Source organism: Ammospiza nelsoni, chromosome 28 (genome assembly GCF_027579445.1).
Source record: "Ammospiza nelsoni isolate bAmmNel1 chromosome 28, bAmmNel1.pri, whole genome shotgun sequence".
In the NCBI taxonomy this organism is placed as follows: Eukaryota; Metazoa; Chordata; class Aves; order Passeriformes; family Passerellidae; genus Ammospiza; species Ammospiza nelsoni.
In genome coordinates this window covers 987,899-1,007,381 of record NC_080660.1, presented here as the reverse complement: position 1 = coordinate 1,007,381, position 19,483 = coordinate 987,899, and the positions used below count along the sequence as shown (strand labels likewise).

General features: G+C 55.5%; 1 protein-coding gene across 1 annotated transcript; it reads right to left on the bottom strand.

The window, feature by feature from the left end:
• Positions 1–3,739: 3,739 nt before the first annotated feature.
• SLC27A3 (solute carrier family 27 member 3) lies at positions 3,740–15,494 on the bottom strand. Its single transcript, XM_059490049.1, has 10 exons — positions 14,960–15,494; positions 13,527–13,736; positions 12,451–12,609; positions 11,202–11,326; positions 10,135–10,329; positions 8,619–8,709; positions 7,280–7,478; positions 6,003–6,100; positions 5,174–5,304; positions 3,740–4,367 (listed from the first exon to the last, which is right to left on the bottom strand). The coding sequence occupies exons 1-10, from the start codon at positions 15,492–15,494 to the stop codon at positions 4,191–4,193; spliced, it is 1,920 nt and encodes a 639-aa protein (XP_059346032.1). The 3' UTR covers positions 3,740–4,190.
• Positions 15,495–19,483: the final 3,989 nt, after the last annotated feature.

Below are 19,483 nucleotides of genomic sequence, written 5' to 3'. Positions count from 1 at the left end.
CCCAAAAATCCGTCATTTCAGCCCGGAATTCCAGAAATCGCGGTGTTTCAGCCCAAAAATCCGTCATTTCAGCCCGAAATTCCCACATTTCAGCCCCAAAAATCCAGGATTTCAGCCCAAAAGTTCTAGGATTTAAGCCCCAAAAGTTCCAGGAATTCAGCCCAAAAATCTGTTATTTCAGCCCAAAATTCCAGAAATCACAGCATTTCAGCCCAAAATTCCCACATTTCAGCCCGAAATTACAGAAATTGCGGCGTTTCAGCCCAAAAATCCGTCATTTCAGCCCGAAATTCCCACATTTCAGTCCCAAAAGTCCAGGATTTCAGCCCAAAAGTTCTAGGATTTAAGCCCCAAAAGTTCCAGGAATTCAGCCCAAAAATCCGTTATTTCAGCCTGAAATTCCAGAAATCGCGGTGTTTCAGCCCAAAAATCCGTCATTTCAGCCCGAAATTCCAGGATTTCAGAAAAAAAAAAAAAAATAGAGGGTTTCAGCCCCAAAAGTTCCAGGATTACAGGAAGAAGAATTCAGTATTTCAGCCTGAAATTTCAGGATTTTAGCCCCAAAATTGCAGTGTTTCAGCCCCAAAAATTCCAGGATTTCAGCACAAAATTCCAGCATTTTAGCAAAAAGAATCCGGTGTTTCAGCCCCAAAAGTTCCAGGATTTTAGCCCCAAAAATCCATTATTTCAGCCCAAAATTCCCACATTTCAGCCCCAAAAATCCGTTATTTCAGCCCAAAATTCCCACATTTCAGCCCCAAAAATCCAGGATTTCAGCCCAAAAGTTCCAGGATTTAAGCCCCAAAAGTTCCAGGAATTCAGCCCAAAAATCCGTTATTTCAGCCCAAAATTCCAGGATTTCAGCAAAAAAAAAATTACAGGGTTTCAGCCCCAAAAGTCCCAGGATTTCAGAAAAAAAATCCATTATTTTAGCATGAAATTCCAGCATTTTAGCCTCAAAAATTCCAGGATTTCAGAAAAAGCATATGTGAATTTTACCCCCAAATTCCAGCATTTTAGCCTGAAATTCCAGCGTTTTAGCAAAAAAAAATTCCAGCATTTCAGCCCCAAAAACTTCCAGCATTTCAGAGAAACGTACTCCAGGATTTCAGCCCAAAAATCCAGGATTTCAGCAGAAAATTCCATGATTTTAGCCCAAAACTCCAGTACTTTAGCAAAAAAATTCCATTGTTTCAGCCCAAAAATTCCAGCAATTCAGCCCCAAAAATTCCAGCAATTCAGCCCCAAAAATTCCAGCATTTCAGAAAAAAATTCCAGGGTTTCAGCACACAATTCCCACATTTCAGCCCGAAATTAAGGGATATCATCCAAAGATTCCAGCATTTCACCCCAAAATTCCAGGATTTCAGGAAAAACATCCCAGCATTTCAGCCCAAACCCTTGTGTTCCACTCCCAGTTTTCACAATTTCACACCCAGGTTTTTTATTTCCTGCCCAAATTTGGGGATTTCAGTAAAATTTCCAGGATTTCAGCCCAGTTCGGCTGTCAGGAAAAAAAAAAAAAAAAAAAAAAAAATCAAGATTTTAGGTCCAATTTCAGTCCAGAATTGTGGGGTTTTGGTCCCAATTTCCAGGATTTTAGGCCCAATTTCTGTGTTTGGAATTCTGATCCCAATTTGCAGAATTCCAGTGCCCAGTTCCTGCATCCAGCCCCAAAATCGCTGAATTTTATCCCATTTTTGGCCTTCCAGTCCCATCTGCAGGATTTCATTCCCATTTCCATCTTTCAGGCGCAACTTTGGGGATTTTCATCTGTCGGGTTTGGTCCAAATTTGGACGATTTCAGCCCCAATTTGAGGATTTTGGACCCCAGTTTCTGGCTTGGGGTGGGGGTGGGTGGAAATGGGGTTTTTTTTGCACAAATTTAAGGATTTTCCCCATTTTTTCCCTCCCTTCCATCGGGTTTGAGCTCGGGGCTGATGGCAGAGTGTGGGAGGGGGTGAGGGTGAGGATCCCCCAATTTTTGGAGAAAGGCTTAAAAATAAAATTAATTAAAACTTCGGCCTTTTGTAACAATTTTTTAATTAAGAGAAGAATCATTTACCAGGGCGGCAAATTAGGGTGGGCCCCCCAAAAAATCCTCCAGGACGTGGGGACACAAATTTCGGTGTCCCTGTCCCCGATTTGGGGGTGTCAGGGACCAGATTTGCTACAAAAGGAGTTTTATTTGCTAAAAAAAAGACCCAAAATTTGGGAAATTTGTGTACAAAGAGCCCCCGGGGGGAGGGGAAGGCACCGGTGGCGGGGGGGGGGGACAGGGACGGATTTGGGGACCCCCGGATGGACACGGGGACCCCAAAAATGGACACGGGGACCCAAAAATGGACACGGGGACCCCAAAAATGGACACAGGGACCCAAAAATGGACACGGGGACCCCAAAAATGGACACGGGGACCCCAGAAATGGACACGGGTACCCCAAAAATGGACACGGGGACCCCAAAAATGGACACGGGGACCCCAAAAATGGACAGAGGAACCCAAAAATGGACACAGGAACCCAAAAATGGACACGGGGACCCCAGAAATGGACACGGGGACCCAAAAATGGACACGGGGACCCCAAAAATGGACACAGGGACCCAAAAATGGACACGGGGACACCAAAAATGGACACAGGAACCCCAAAAATGGACACAGGGACCCAAAAATGGACAGAGGAACCCAAAAATGGACACGGGGACCCCAAAAATGGACACAGGAACCCCAGAAATGGACACGGGGACCCCAAAAATGGACACGGGGACCCCAGAAATGGACACAGGAACCCAAAAATGGACACAGGGACCCAAAAATGGACACAGGGACCCCAGAAATGGACACAGGAACCCCAAAAATGGACACAGGGACCCAAAAATGGACACGGGGACCCCAAAAATGGACAGAGGAACCCAAAAATGGACACGGGGACCCCAGAAATGGACACAGGAACCCCAAAAATGGACACGGGTACCCCAAAAATGGACACAGGAACCCAAAAATGGACACAGGAACACAAAAATGGACACAGGGACCCCAAAAATGGACACAGGAACCCCAAAAATGGACAGAGGAACCCCAAAAATGGACACGGGGACCCCAAAAATGGACACAGGGACCCAAAAATGGACACAGGGACCCCAAAAATGGACAGAGGAACCCAAAAATGGACACGGGGACCCAAAAATGGACACGGGGACCCCAAAAATGGACACAGGGACCCAAAAATGGACACAGGGACCCCAAAAATGGACACGGGGACCCCAGAAATGGACACGGGGACCCCAAAAAGGGACACAGGAACCCCAAAAATGGACACAGGGACCCCAGAAATGGACACAGGAACCCCAAAAAGGGACACAGGAACTCAAAAAATGGACACGGGGACCCCAAAAATGGAAACGGGGACCCCAAAAATGGACACGGGGACCCCCAAAATTGACAATGGAGCCCCATAGTGGACGTGGGGACCCTCAAGGCAGACACGGGGACCCCAGAAATGGTCACGGGGACCCCAATAATAGACACGGGGATCCCCAGGACGGACGCGAGGACGTCCAGGACAGACACAGGGACCCCTGGAATGGACACAAGGATCCCCGGGACAGAGACGGGGACCCCAAAATTGACACGGGAACCCCAGAAATGGCCACAGAGACCCTCGCGATGGACAGGGGACCCTCGGGACTGACGGGGGGACCCCCCAAAATGGACACGGGGACCCCCAAAATGGACACGGGGACCCCCAAAATTGACAATGGAGCCCCATGATGGACATGGGGATCCTCAAGGCAGACACGGGGACCCCAGAAATGGACATGGGGACCCTCAGTACAGACATGAGGATGCCCAGGACAGACACGAGGACCCCTGGGATGGACAGCGGACCCCAAAAACGGACGCAAGGCCTCCAAAAATGCCCACAAGGACCCCACGATGGACATGGGGACCCCAAAAATGGACACGGGGACCTCAAAATTGACACGGGGACCCCCGGGACAGACACAGGGAGCCCCAAAATGGACACGGGGACCTCAAAATTGACACGGGGACCCCCGGGACAGACACAGGGAGCCCCAAAATGGACACGGGGAGCCCCAAAATGGACACGGAGAGCCCCAAAATGGACACGGGGAGCCCCAAAATGGACACGGGACCCCCGCCTCAGACACGGGACCCCGCGGCGGGCTCAGACGCGGATGCGGCCGTCCCGGAGGCGCTGCCAGCGCTCGGCGTCCAGCGGGACGAAGGCTCGGGCGGCCTCGTCCAGCAGCAGCAGCGGCTCCGCCACCAGCGCGGGGTCGCAGCCGTCCCGCGCCAGCCGCACCTTCTGCTGCTTGAACGTCTCGGTCATGTCCAGCCCCTCCTGGCCACAGAGGGGTGTATTGGAGACCCCCGAGCATCCCCCGGGACCCCCGGGACCCTCCACGACCCCCCTGAGCACATCCCGAGGACCCCCAAGATCCCCAGGGACCCCTGAGCACATCCCGAGCACCCCCGGGGACCCCTCAAGCACTCCCCGGAACCCCCGAGCAACCCCAATCACCCCTGAACGCCCCCCTGAGCACCCCCGGGACCCCCGAGCACCCTCTGGGACCCCTGAGCACCCCCCGGGACCCCTAAACACCCCCAGGGACCCCTAAACACCTCCCAGGACCCCCTGAGCACCCCCCGGGACCCCTAAACACCCCCAGGACCCCCTGAGCACCCCCAGGGACCCCTAAACACCTCCAGGGACCCCTAAACACCCCCAGGGACCCCTGAGCACCCCCAGGACCCCCTGAGCACCCCCAGGACCCCCTGAGCACCCCCAGGGACCCCTAAACACCCCCAGGACCCCTGAGCACCCCCCAGGACCCCTGAGCACCCCCAGGGACCCCTAAACACCCCCAGGACCCCCCAGCACCCCCCGGAGAGCCCCCCAGGACCTTTAAGGACCTCTGAGCACCCCCAGGGACCCCCGGGGACCCTCCAGGACCCTCGAGCATCCCCCGGGGACCCCCCAGAAACCCCCCGGTACCCCCGTTATCCCCCGGTACCGTCAGCCGCAGGGAGCGGGGCCGCGCGTCGGGCGGCGGGAGCCGCTCCAGGTGTCCCCGGTACCCCCGGTACCCCATTCCCCGGTACCCCCGGTACCCCAGGACCCCCCAGCACCCCCCGTTGTCCCGGTACCGTCAGCCGCAGGAAGCGGGGCCGCGCGTAGGGCGGCAGGAGCCGCTCCAGGTGCCGGTACAGCCCGGGGCCGTCCAGGGAGCGCCCGGGGCGCAGAACGAGAGCGGCCATGCCCGCCCGGCCCTCGTGTCCTGCAGGGGACATTGGGGACATTGGGGGGATTGGGGACATTGGGGACATTGGGGACATTTGGGGACATTGGGGGGATTGGGGACATTGGGGACATTGGGGATATTTAGGGACATTTGGGACATTTGGGGCATTGGGGGCATTGGGGATATCAGGGGGATTGGGGACATTGGAGACACTGAGGGGCATTGGGGACATCGGGGACATTGGGGACATTTGGGGCATTGGGGACAACGGGGACATTGGGGACATTTGGGGCATTGGGGGGATTGGGGACATTGGAGACACTGAGGGGCATTGGGGACATCAGGGACATTTGGGACATTGGGGATATTTAGGGACATTTGGGACATTGGGGGTGTTGGGGACATTGGGGACATTTGGGACATTGGGGGTGTTGGGGGCATTGGGGACATTTGGGACATTGGGGGTGTTGGGGGCATTGGGGACATTGGGGGGATTGGGGACATTTGGGGGGATACTTGGGGGCACTGGGGATAATTGGGGACATTTGGAGACATTGGGGACATTGGGGACACTTGGGGATATTTAGGGACATTTGGGACATTGGGGGTGTTGGGGACATTGGGGGGATTGGGGACATTGAGGGACATTGGGGACATTTGGGGGGACACTTGGGGACACTGGGGATATTAGGGGATATTTTGGGGACATTTGGGGGGACACTGGGTGGCCGTACCGGGCACGGTGACCCCGTAGACGGTGGCGTCCTGCAGGGACTCGTGGGCCAGCAGCGCCTCGGTCACCTCGGTGGTGGCCACGTTCTCACCCTTCCACCTGGGGCGGGGAGAGGAAACATTTAATGGGGACCCCCTGAGCACCCCTGGGACCCCCCCGGACCCCCAAACACATCCAGGGACCCCCCAGGACCCCCAAACACATCCAGGGACTCCCCCCGGACCCCCAAACACATCCAGGGACCCCCAGGATCCCCAAACACATCCAGGGACTCCCCCCGGACCCCCAACACATCCAGGGACCCCCCCAGACCCCCAAACACATCCAGGGACCCCCCCCGGACCCCCAACATATCCAGGGACCCCCCAGGACCCCCAAACACATCCAGGGACCCCCAAACACATCCAGGGACCCCCCCGGACCCCAACATATCCAGGGACCCCCCAGGACCCCCAACATATCCAGGGACCCCCCAGGACCCCCAAACACATCCAGGGACCCCCCCGGACCCCCGACTTCTTCTGAGCCAAGCCCAGAACATTCCACAGGGCTGAGCCCCCCTGGCCGGGCAGGGAGGGGGGTCTGGGGGCGTCCCCATCTCAGGGATGTCCCTGGAAGTGTCCCCGTTGTGGGCGAGGGGACTCTGGGGGTGTCCTTGGGGGTCTCCCCATCCCAGAGGGGTCTCTGGGGGTGTCCCTGTCCTGGGGGTGGCTCTGGGGGTGTCCCCATTGAGAGGGGTGTCCCTGGGGGTCTCCTCACCCTGGGGGTGTCCCTAGGGTTGTCCCCATCCCGGGGGGGTGTCCCTGTCCTGGGGGCGTCCCTGGGGGTCTCCCCATCTCGGGGATGTCCCTGGGGGTGTCCCTGTCCTGGGGGGGGGGCTTTGGGGGTCTCCCCATCCCTGGCCATACAGGGAGGGGGCTCTGGGAGTGTCCCTGGGGGTGTCCCCATCACAGGGGTGTCTCTGGGGGTTTCCCATTTTGAGGAGTGGGCTCTGGGGGTGTCCCCATTGTGGGGAGGGGGGCTCTGGGGGTGTCCCTGTCCTTGGAGATGTCCCCATTGTGGGGAGGGGGGCTCTGGGCGTGTCCCTGTCTCAGGGGGTCCCTGGGCGTGTCCCTGTCTCAGGGGGGGCTCTGGGGGTGTCCCTGGGGGTCTCCCCACCCCATGGGGGTGTCTCCATCCCAGGGGTGTCCCTGGAGGTGTCCCTGGGTTCGTCCCCACCCCAGGGGGGGTTCTGGGGGTCTCCCTGGGTTCGTCCCCAGCCCGGGGTGTCCCCGGCACCTGAAGGTGTCCCCGGTGCGGTCCCGGAAGCGCACGAACTGCTCCCGGTCCTGCTCCACCAGGTCCCCGGTGTTGAAGAATTCGTCGCCCTCGGTGAAAACCCCGCGGAGCAATTTCTGCTCCGAGAGCTCCCGGCTGCCCGCGTAGCCCAGGAACGGCGTCCGGGGCGTCACCGGCGCGATCAGCAGCCCCGTCTCACCTGAGGGCACGGGGACACAACATTTAAGGGATTTAGAGAATTTGGAGTTAATTAAAAATATATTAATTATTTTAACCGGGGTGTCCGACACAAAATTTAAGGGATTTAGAGAATTTGGAGCTAATTAAAAATATATTAATTATTTAAACCGGGGCGTTGCCGGCGCGATCAGCAGCCCCGTCTCACCTGAGGGCACAGCAGCACAAAATTTAAGGGATTTAGAGAATTTGGAGTTAATTAAAAATATATTAGTTATTTTAACTGGGGCGTCGCCGGCGCGATCAGCAGCCCCATCTCACCTGCGGGCACGGGGACACAACATTTAAGGGATTTAGAGAATTTGGAGCTAATTAAAAATATATTAATTATTTTAACCGGGGTGTCCGACACAAAATTTAAGGGATTTAGAGAATTTGGAGTTAATTAAAAATATATTAGTTATTTTAACTGGGGCGTCGTCGGCGCGATCAGCAGCCCCGTCTCACCTGAGGGCACAGGGACACAAAATTTAAGGGATTTAGAGAATTTGGAGCTAATTAAAAATATATTAATTATTTTAACCGGGGTGTCCGACACAAAATTTAAGGGATTTAGAGAATTTGGAGCTAATTAAAAATGTATTAATTATTTTAACCGGGGGGTCACCGGCGCGATCAGCAGCCCCGTCTCACCTGAGGGCACAGCAGCACAAAATTTAAGGGATTTAGAGAATTTGGAGTTAATTAAAAATATATTAGTTATTTTAACTGGGGCGTCGCCGGCGCGATCAGCAGCCCCGTCTCACCTGAGGGCACGGGGACACAACATTTAAGGGATTTAGAGAATTTGGAGTTAATTAAAAATATATTAATTATTTTAACCGGGGTGTCCGACACAAAATTTAAGGGATTTAGAGAATTTGGAGCTAATTAAAAATATATTAATTATTTAAACCGGGGGGTCACCGGCGCGATCAGCAGCCCCGTCTCACCTGAGGGCACGGGGACACACAAAATTCAGGGAACTTAGAGAATTTTGGGAGTTATCCCACAATAAACTCACAGTTTCTAACTCTGAACTGTCAGGGAGTGTTTGGCTATCGGTTCTGATTAATATCCACAATTTTTCGGCACTCCAGGTGCCCCCGTGCCCGCTGCTCACCCGTCCTGGCGCGGATGCAGCGCCCGTTGCGGTCCCGTTCCGGTGCCCCGGCAGCGACGTCGTAACGAACGACCTCGAACGGGGAGAAGAGCTGGAACAGGGGTGGGAAGGGTTATTTTTATTAATGAAAATAAAATAAAAATGGTAAATTAAATTTAAATAATATATTTATGTATTTAGATATTTATATATTTATATATTTATATTTTATATATCGTATAAATTTATATTATATATAATATATTTATAATTTATATATTAATATATATTAATATATATATTTATATATATTTATATATTTATATATTTATATATGTATATATTTATATATTTATATTTATAGGTTTTATATTTTTATATATTTGTATATTTACATATTTCCTTATAAAATAAATATATTTTCATGGTCTATTTTCCGTGCAGACCTTGTAGATGGCGCTGCAGCGATTTATATATTTATATATTATTTATATATTTATATAAAAATATATTTATATATTTATATATTTACATATTTATATATTTATATATTTATATATTTACATATTTATATATTATTTATATATTTATTTATATATTTATAAATTTTATATATTTTATATATTTATATTTTAATATATTTATGTAATTATTTATACATTTACATCTTATATATTTGTATATATTTATATATTTTACATATTTTATATATTTATGTATTTATATATTTACATATTTCCTCTAAAAAATAAATATTTTCACATATATATTTTCCTGGCAGGCCTCATAGACGGCGGAGCAGCGGCCCACGGCGCCGGGGGTGCCGGTGTAGTTGAACGGGGTCACGTTATATATTTATATATATATTTATATATTTATTTATATATTTATATATTTATATATTTATATATTCATATATTTATATATCTATATATTTATATTTCTATATTTGCAGACCTTGTAGATGGCGGAGCAGCGGCCCACTGCACTAGGGGTGCCGGTGTAGTTGAACGGGGTCACGTTATATATTTATATATATATTTATATATATATTTATATATATATTTATATATATATTTATATATATATTTATATATTTATTTATATATTTATATATTTATATATTTATATATTTATATATTTATATATTTATATATTTATATATTTATATATTTATATATCTATATATTTATATTTATATATTTGCAGACCTTGTAGACGGCGGAGCAGCGGCCCACGGCGCCGGGGGTGCCGGTGTAGTTGAACAGGGTCACGTTATATAGTTATATATTGATATTTATTTATATATTTATATATTTATATATTTATATATTTATATATTTATATATTTATATATATATTTATATTTCTATATTTGCAGACCTTGTAGATGGCGGAGCAGCGGCCCACTGCGCCGGGGGTGCCGGTGTAGTTGAACAGGGTCACGTTATATAGTTATATATTGATATTTATTTATATATTTATATATTTATATATTTATATATTTATATATTTATATATTTATATATTTGCAGACCTTGTAGACGGCGGAGCAGCGGCCCACGGCGCCGGGGGTGCCGGTGTAGTTGAACAGGGTGACGTTGCCCTCGCTCATCCCGTACGTCTCCACGATGCGCACGGGCCCGAAGCGCCGCTGGAAGCTGCGCCACACGTCGGGCCGGAGCCCGCTGCCCACGGCCAGCCGGAGCCGGTGCTGCCGTTCCGCGGGGCGCTGGGGGGGGAACGTCAGCGCCGGGAACCCTCGGGGCACCGGGAACCCCCCGGGAACACCGGGAACCCCTTGGGAACACCGGGAACCCCTTGGGACCACCAGGAACCCCTCGGGACCACCGGGAACCCCTCGGGAACACCGGGACCCCCCCGGGAACACCGGGAACCCCTCGGGAACACCAGGAATCCCTCAGGGGCACTGTCAGCACCGGGAACCCCCCGGGAACACCAGGAACCCCTCGGGAACACCGGGAACCCCTCGGGACCACCAGGAATCCCTCGGGACCACCGTCAGCACCGGGAACTCCCCGGGAACACCGGGAATCCCTCGGGAACACCGGGAACCCCTTGGGACCACCAGGAACCCCTCGGGAACACCGGGAACCCCTTGGGACCACCAGGAACCCCTCGGGAACACCAGGAACCCCTCGGGAACACCGGGAATCCCTCGGGGGCACCGTCAGCACCATTAACCCCTTGGGACCACCGGGAACCCCCCAGGACCACTGGGAAGCCCCCGGGATCACTGTCAGCACTGGGAACCCCCCAGGACCACCAGGAACCCTCGGGGGCACCGGGAACCCCCCGTGACCGGCCCGGGGCCACTGTCAGCACCGGGAACCCCCGGGACACCCTCAGATCTGGGGGAGACCCCCAGGACCCCCTCCCCAGCCTGGGGAACCCCCCAGGACACCCCCACCCAGCCGGGACCCTCCCCCAGCTTCGGAGAAACCCCCGGGACCCCTCCACAGCTCCGGGGCTGCCCCCGGCACCCCCTCCCAGCCCAGGACCACCGTCAGCTCCAGGGGGCCCCCGGGACCCCCCCGGGACCCCCCCGGGAGCCCCCCGGGACCCCCATTCCGTCCCCCCGACCTGCGGCTGGTTGACGAGGTAGCGGCAGAGCTCCCCGATGTACTGGAACACGGTGACGCCCTCGGCGCGGCAATCCTCCCAGAACTGGCTGGCAGAGAACTTCTCCTTCAGCACACACGTGGCTCCTGCGGCATGGAGAGGGGGGGGATCAGCCCCAAAACACCCTCAAAATATCCCCAAAACACCCACAAAACATCCCCCAATACAATACCAAAACCACGCCCAAAACACACCCAAAATACTCCTAAAACACCCCCAAAATATCCCCAAAACACCCACAAAACCTCCCCAAAATCACCCCCAATAACACTCCGAAAAATCCCCAAAAGCATCCCCAAAACATCCCCAAAAACACCCCCAAAAACATCCCAAAAACACCCCTGAAACATCCCCAAAACATCCCCAAAATATCCCCAAAAACATTCCGAAACACCCCCAAAAGCATTCCCAAAATATCCCCCAAAACACCCCAAAAACATCCCCAAAACATCCCAAAAAACACCCCCCAAAACATCCCCAAAACACCCACAAAACCTCCCCAAAATCACCCCCAATAACACTCCGAAAAATCCCCAAAAGCATCCCCAAAACATCCCCAAAAACACCCCCAAAACCTCCCAAAAACACCCCTGAAACATCCCCAAAACATCCCCAAAATATCCCCAAAACATCCCCAAAAACATCCCCAAAAAAACCCCAGAAGCATTCCCAAAATACCCCCAAACAACCCCAAAAACACCCCCAAAATATCCTCCAAAACACCCCAAAAACATCCCCAAAACATCCCAAAAAACACCCCCAAAAACATCCCCAAAACACCCACAAAACACCCCCCCATAAAACACCAAAACACCCACAAAACACCCCAAAAACGTCCCCAAAACATCCCCAAACACCCACAAAACCACCCCCAAAATATCCCCCAAAACACCCCAAAATCATCCCCCAAAACATCCCCAAAAACAACTCGAAAAACACGCCCAAAACATCCCAAAACCACCCCCAAAACACCTCCCAATACAATACCCAAACCACCCCCAAAACACCCCCGAAAACACACCCAAAACCACCCCAAAACACCCCAAACACCCCAAACACCCCCAGTGCCCTCCTGGTGCCCTGTACCCGCTCACCGATGCCCAGGCAGCCCACGATGCCCAGCAGGACCCCAAAACCACCCCAAAACCACCCCAAAAACACCTCAAAACACCCCAAAACCACCCCCAAACCACCCTCAGTGCCCACTGACCGATGCCCAGGCAGCCCACGATGCCCAGCAGGGCCCCTGCCATGTGGTAGAGGGGCAGTGCCAGGTACACCACGTCCCTGCTGGACGCTCCCACCAGCTCGTAGAAGCTGAGGCACATGACGGCCTTGAGGTGGGACACGCGGGCGGCCTTGGGGAGCCCTGCGAGGGGAAAAAAATGGAATTTTTTAAAAATAAAACGGTATAAAAATCGATAAAATTTTATAAAAGTTTTATAAAGCCCATCCCTGGCGCCACCACGCCATCGCTGGTGCCACCAGTCCAACCTCGGTGCCACGCTCGGTGCCACCAGCCCATCCGTGGGGTCACCACCCCACTCCCAGTGCCACCACCCCCATCCCCGGTGCCATCCCCGGTGCCATCACCTCACTCCCGGTGACACCACCCCATCCTCAGTGCCACCATTGACCCCTGGTGCCACCGCTCCATCCCCGGTGCCACCACCCCATCCCCGGTGCCGTCCCCGGGGTCACCATCGACCCTCGGTGCCACCAGCCCGTCCCCGGTGCCACCAGCCCATCCCTGGTGTCACCACCCCACTCCCAGTGCCACCACCTCATCCCCAGTGCCATCCCCGGTGTCGCCACCCCATCCCCGGTGCCATCATCCCATTCCCGGTGCCACCAACCCGTCAACCCCCGGGGCCATCCCCAGTACCACCACATTACCCCCGGTACCATCAGCACACCCCTGGTGCCACCACCCCCATCCCCAGTGCCATCCCCGGTGCCACCGGTGCACCGCCGGTGTCACCCGCCCGTTCCCGGTGCCGTCAGGCCATCCCCAGCGCCATCATCCCTACCCCCGGTGCCATCACCTCACTCCCGGTGCCATCCCCGGTGCCACCACACTATCCCCGGTGTGACCACCCCACTCCCGGTGCCACCAGCCCATCCTCGATGCCACCAGCCTAACCCTGGTGTCACCACCCCATCAATGCCCGGCGCCACCACTGACTCCCGGTGCCATCAGCCCGTGCCCGGTGCCACCGCCCCATCCCCGGTGCCACCCCCGGTGCCAGTTTGCTAAAAGTGCGATGGGAGGGGGCGCGGCCGTACCCGTGGTGCCCGAGGTGAAGATGTACAGGCACGTGGCGTTCATGTCCTCGGGCTCCCACAGCTCCTCGGGCCGCAGCTGCTCCGAGGCCGCGTCCAGCAGCTCCTGCAGGGCCAGGGCGCCCTCGGGGCACGGCCCCGGCCCGAGCACCCACACGGCCACGCCGTCCTCCCGCAGGGCGGGCAGCAGCGGCGCCACCGAGCCCAGCAGGTCTGGGGGCGGCAGAGAGTGCGGGCAGCTCGGGGGCACCGGGGTCACCGCTCCGTCCGCAGCGCCATCCCCGGTGCCACCGGCCCATCCCCGGTGTCATCACCCCAACCCCGGTGCCTCCATGGTGCCACCACCCTGCCCTCAGTGCCACCACCCCATCCCCGGTGTCACCATCCTACCCCCGGTGCCACCGGCCCATCCCCGGTGTCACCACCCCAACCCCGGCGCCTCCATGGTGCCACCACCCTGCCCTCAGCGCCACCACCCCATCCTACCCCCGGTGCCACCGGGCCATCTCCGGTGCCATCCCTGGTGCCACCGGCTCATCAATCCCCGGTGCCACCATCGACCCGTGGTGCCATCAGCTCATCCCTGGGGCCGCCACCCCCGTTCCCGGTGCCACCACCCCATCCTCGGTGCCACCCAACCCAAACCCGGGGCCACCATCCCATCCCCGGTGCCACCATCGACCACTCCCGGTGCCACCAGCCCGTCCCCGGTGCCATCCCCGGTGCCCCAAGTGCCACCCACTCCTCGTTCCCCTCGTCCCCGTTTTTTACTCCCCTGGTCCCACTCCGGTTCCCCGTCCTCTCAAGCCCCGGTATCCCCGCTCTGTCTCCGTTATACCCCGGGATTCCCGCACTCCCCGGTCCCCCCGGTTTTCCCGGTCCCTTTCCCTCTCCATTCCTCGGTTCCCTTCCCGGTCCCCTCGGTGTCCCCCCGTTATCCCCGGGCCCCAAAATCTCCTCGCGTCCTCCGGGCCCTTTCCCCCCACGTTCCCCGCTCCCCTCCCGGTGCCTCGCCGTTATCCCCCGGTCCCATCGGTGCCTTTCCCTCTCCATTCCTCGGTTCCCTTCCCGGTCCCTTCGGTGTCCCCCCATTATTCCCCGCTCCCCCCCGTGCCTTTCCCCCTCCATTATTCCCCGGTCCCCTCCCGGTACCCCCGGTATCCCCCCGGTTCCTCCGGGCCCTTTTCCCCACGTTCCCCACTCCCTTCCCGGTGTCCCCCCGGTGCCCCCCGTTATCCCCCGGTGCCCCCGGTCTCCCCGGTGCCTTTCCCCCTCCATTCCTCGGTCCCCTCCCGGTCCCCCCGCTTCCTCCGGGCCCTTTTTCCCCACATCCCCGCTCCCCTCCCGCTATCCCCCGGTCTCCCCGGCGTCCCTCCGCTCCCCTCCCGGCGCACCCCGGTCCCCCCGTTATGCCCCGGTTCTCCCCCGTTTCTCACCATCCGCCACCAGCAGCGCCGTGGCCCCGCAGCCCCTCAGGCAGTGCCGGAGCCCCGCCGGTCTCAGCGCCGTTCCCAGGAAGGCCGGGCGGGCTCCGAGCGCCGCCAGCGCGAACCACCCCCACACGAACCGGGGCTCGTTACCGACCAGCAGCCCCACGGTGTCGCCGGGCCTCGGCGGGGCCCGCAGCGCCCGCAGCGCGTTCGCCACCCTGGCCACGCTCCGCGCCGCGCTGCCCAGCGGCTCCGCCCGTCCCCGGAACCGCAGGAACGGCCGCGCCGGAGCCTCCCGGGCCGCCCGCAGGAACCGGGACACCACGCAGCCCCCGGGGCCGCGCCGCGCCCGCCGCCGCACCCGCAGCGCCCGCAGCGCGAACGAGAGATCGGCCCAGAGGTGCGGCCGGAGGAGCCGCTGCAGCGCCCCCAGAACCCCCAGAGCGGCCAGGAGCGCCCCCAGAGCGGGGCCGGGGGGCCCCAGGAGCGCCCCCAGCCCCAGCGCCCCCAGCAGCGCCCCCAGAGCCGCCGCCAGCGCCATCGCCTCGGGGGCGGGGAGGACACGCCCGCTTTGGCCACGCCCACCCTGGCCACGCCCACAAACCGCGCCCGCGTTGGACACGCCCACTCGGAGCCCACCCCCCCCATTCGCAACCCCTCTGCCAAGCCCATCCCCCCCCCGTGTCACCTCTGTCCCCTCCCCTCTGTCCCCTCCTCATTGTCCCCTCCCCACTGTCCCCACTGTCCCCTCCCCTGGTCCCTCTGTCCCCACCCCATTGTCCCCACTGTCCCCTCCCCTGGTCCCTCTGTCCCCACCCCATTGTCCCCTCCCCTCTGTCCCCCCCTCTGTCCCCACCCCATTGTCCCGATTGTCGCCTCCCCTCTCCCTTCTGTCCCCTCCCCATTTTCCCCATTGTCACCTCCCCGTCCCCCTCCCCGCTCCCCCCCCCACTGTCCCCTCCCTGTCCCCTCCCCACTGTCACCCCCCCATTGTCCCCTCCCCTGGCCCTTCTGTCCCCTCCCTACTGTTCCCCACTTCTGTCCCCTCCCCATTTTCCCCACTGTCCCCCCCCATTGTCACCCCTGACCCCTCCCCATTGTCACCCCCCGCTTGTCCCCCCATTGTCCCTCTGTCCCCGCCTCTGTCCCTTCCCCATTTTCCCGATTGTCGCCTCCCCTGTCCCCCCTCTGTCCCCCCTGTCCCTTCCTGATTGTCGCCCCTCATTGTCCCCACCCCACTGCCCCCATGGTCCCCCTGTCCCCTCTGTCCCCCCTGTCCCCTCCTGATTGTCCCTCTGTCCCCTCCCCAATGTCCCCACCCCATTGTCCCCATTGTCTCTTCCCACCTGTCCCCCCCATTGTTCCTCTCTCCCCTCTGTCCCATTGTCCCTCTGTCCCCTCTGTCCCCCCATTGTCCCTCTGTCCCCCCATTGTCCCTCTGTCCCCCCCCCTGTCCCCTCTGTCCCCTCCGGGGCCTCCCGGTGTCCCAGATTCCCCCTATCCCGGGGGGGGGTGTTGGCAGTGCCACCATGGGGGGGGGGGGGTTGGCACTGTGGCAGTGCCACCACCTCTGTGTCCCCCCCCGTGTCCCATCCATGTCACCCCTTTTGGGGGGAGGGGGACACACGACCCCCGCCCCCCCCCCCCCCCCCCATGTCACAAATCGGGGCCGTTCAATGCGAAACAGGAAAGTTTTCATTAAAGTTTTTATTAAAGTTTTTATTGCTGCTTTTCTTAAAAACACCTAAAAACGCTCATGGGACAGAGGGGGGGCAGGACCCCTCCTCAAATTCTGCCGCCCCCCCCCCAGGACCCCCCAGCTCCCCCTCCCCAAATCCTCCTGGAGCAGCCACTCGGCTCCACCCTTTATTTACAGTTCTGGAGGAAAATGGGGCTGGGGCTTCCCCCCTTTGTCCCCTTGGGGGGACCCCCACCCACATAGGGGGGTCCTGGGGTGGGGGGCAGAGACCCCTCCCCATGTGGTGAAAATTGGGGGCGAAGGGAGTGGGGGGGACCCCGAGCTTGGGGTTTTGCTGGCACCGGTTTGGGGTTTATTGCAAAGGGAATTTTGGGATTCGGGGTTTATTGAAAAAATCCTTTTGGGATTTGGGGTTTATTGCAAAAGGTTTGGGTGCAGGGCCCTGCTGGGATTTGGGGTTTATTCCAAAGGGCATTTTGGAATTTGGGGTTTATTGCAAAAAACCTTTTGGGGTTTGGGGTTCATTGCAAAGGGTTTGGGGTGCAGGGGGATTTTGGAATTTGGGGTTTATTGCAAAGGGTTTGGGTGCAGGGCCCTGCTGGGATTTGGGGTTTATTGCAAAAAACCTTTTGGGATTTGGGGTTTAATGCAAAGGGCATTTTGGAATTTGGGGTTTAGTGCGAAGGGCCTGGGCGCAGGGGCCTGCTGGGGTTTGGGGTTTATTGCGAAGGGGGCCTTTTGGGATTTGGGGTTTAAATCTCCTCTTTGGAAACCCTAAAATCTCCTCTTTGGCCCCTCCTGCCAGGCTGTAGGGTCAGCTCTGACCCTTGGACCTGCCTGCTTGCAGAGGGATTGTTCCATTAAAGGGGATTCATTGTTTTCCTGTTGTTTCATAACGGAGGGATGTCAAAGCTTGCTCTCATTTCAACCTCCCTTCTGGTTTCCATGTTCTCAAACTCTTTTTAAAATTTTGAATAATCTTTTGAAAATTATCTTTTTATGATTTCCAACTAACAGACTAGGATGAAGTCAGAACAAAGAAGAAAGTCTAAATCCTCTTTGTGTTTGTTGTCTCATATTGTCCTAATTCAAATTGTCCAAATTATTATTACTCTAATTGTATTACTATTTTTATAACACTATTATACTTTTAAAAATTTTAAAACCAAGTGATTGGCGTTTTTCACAATCCCAGTCTCTTAGTTGAAAATTATCAAAAGATTTTTGTGACTTTTCTAATTTTGCGATTAATGCTGGTGAATTTTCAGGGTTGAGTGTCTCATTTTGGGTCGAGAAATCTGTCCCAAACACTGGGGGAGACTCTGGAGCTGTTTGTGAACAGTTGTTTTTAAAATGTAAAAAGTTGAATAGTAATAAAATGGTTATAAAAATAGTGATACAATTAGAGTGATAATAATTTGGACAATTTGAATTAGGACAATATGAGACAAGAAATACAAAGTGGGTTTAGACTTTCTTCTTTCTTCTGACTTCACCCCAGTCTGTTAGTTGAAAATGATCAAAAGATAATTCAAAATTTTAAAAACAATTATCCCAACACAAAAGATAAAAGGGTTGGCATTTGCAGGGGCGAAATAATTCCCTGTCCGTGCTGTATTTATGAAAGCAGCTGTCACATTCCAGCCTCCCCCTCCTTTGCGTGCGTGGCTGCGGCTGTGCGGGAGAACCGTGACACAAAGCAGTCCCGCTCGGTGCCGGGAGCGACAGCCGCGCTTTACGGCACCTTTTACGACAGTCGCGCTTTACGGCACCTTTAATGACAGTCGCGCTTTACGGCACCTTTAATGACAGCCGCGCTTTACGGCACCTTTTACGTCAGTCGCGCTTTACGGCACCTTTTACGACAGTCGCGCTTTACGGCACCTTTTACGACAGTCGCGCTTTACGGCACCTTTAATGACAGCCGCGCTTTACAGCACCTTTAATGACAGCCGCGCTTTACGGCACCTTTTACGACAGTCGCGCTTTACGGCCATATTTACGACAGTCGCGCTTTACGGCACCTTTTACGTCAGTCGCACTTTACAACACCTTTAAAGACAGTCGCGCTTTACATCACCTTTAAAGACAGTCGCGCTTTACAGCAGTTTTGCGACAGTCGCGCTTTACAGCACCTTTAATGACAGTCGCGCTTTACGGCAGTTTTGCGACAGTCGCGCTTTACGTCACTTCAGTTTCTGGAACTTTTCCAGCACTTTCCAGCACTTTATGCTTTTTATTTTGTTTTTTTATTTATTTTTAATAAATTTAATTTTTAAAATTTTAAGTTATCTTTTATTTCATTAACCTTGGCCACGCCCACGGACCACGCCCACTTTGGACACGCCCAGTCTGAGCCCCGCCCAACCCCCTCATGTCACCTCTCTCCCCTCCCCTCCATCCCTCTGTCCCGTGTCCCCTTCGCACTGTCACCCCAGCATTGTCCCCCAATTGTCCCCATTGTCCCCTCCCCACTGCCACCCCCCCCCACTGTCCCCTCCTCTGTCCCTTCTGTGCCCCCCATTGTCCCTCTGTTTCCCCTGTCCCCCCCCCCCCACTGTCCCCTCCCCTGTCCCTTCCGTCCCCTTTCCCCATTGTCACCCCCCCCATTGTCCCCTCCCCTCTCCCCTTCCGGGGCCTCCCCGCTCCCTCTGTGTCCCAGATTCCCCCTGTCCTGGGGGGGTTGGCAGTGCCACCATCTCGGGGTGGGGAGATGGCAGTGTCACCATGGGGGTGTTGGCAGTGTCACCATGGGGGTGCTGGCAGTGTCACCATCCTGGGGCTGGCAGTGCCACCAAGGGGAAGGTGGCAGTGCCACCCGGGGGGGGTTG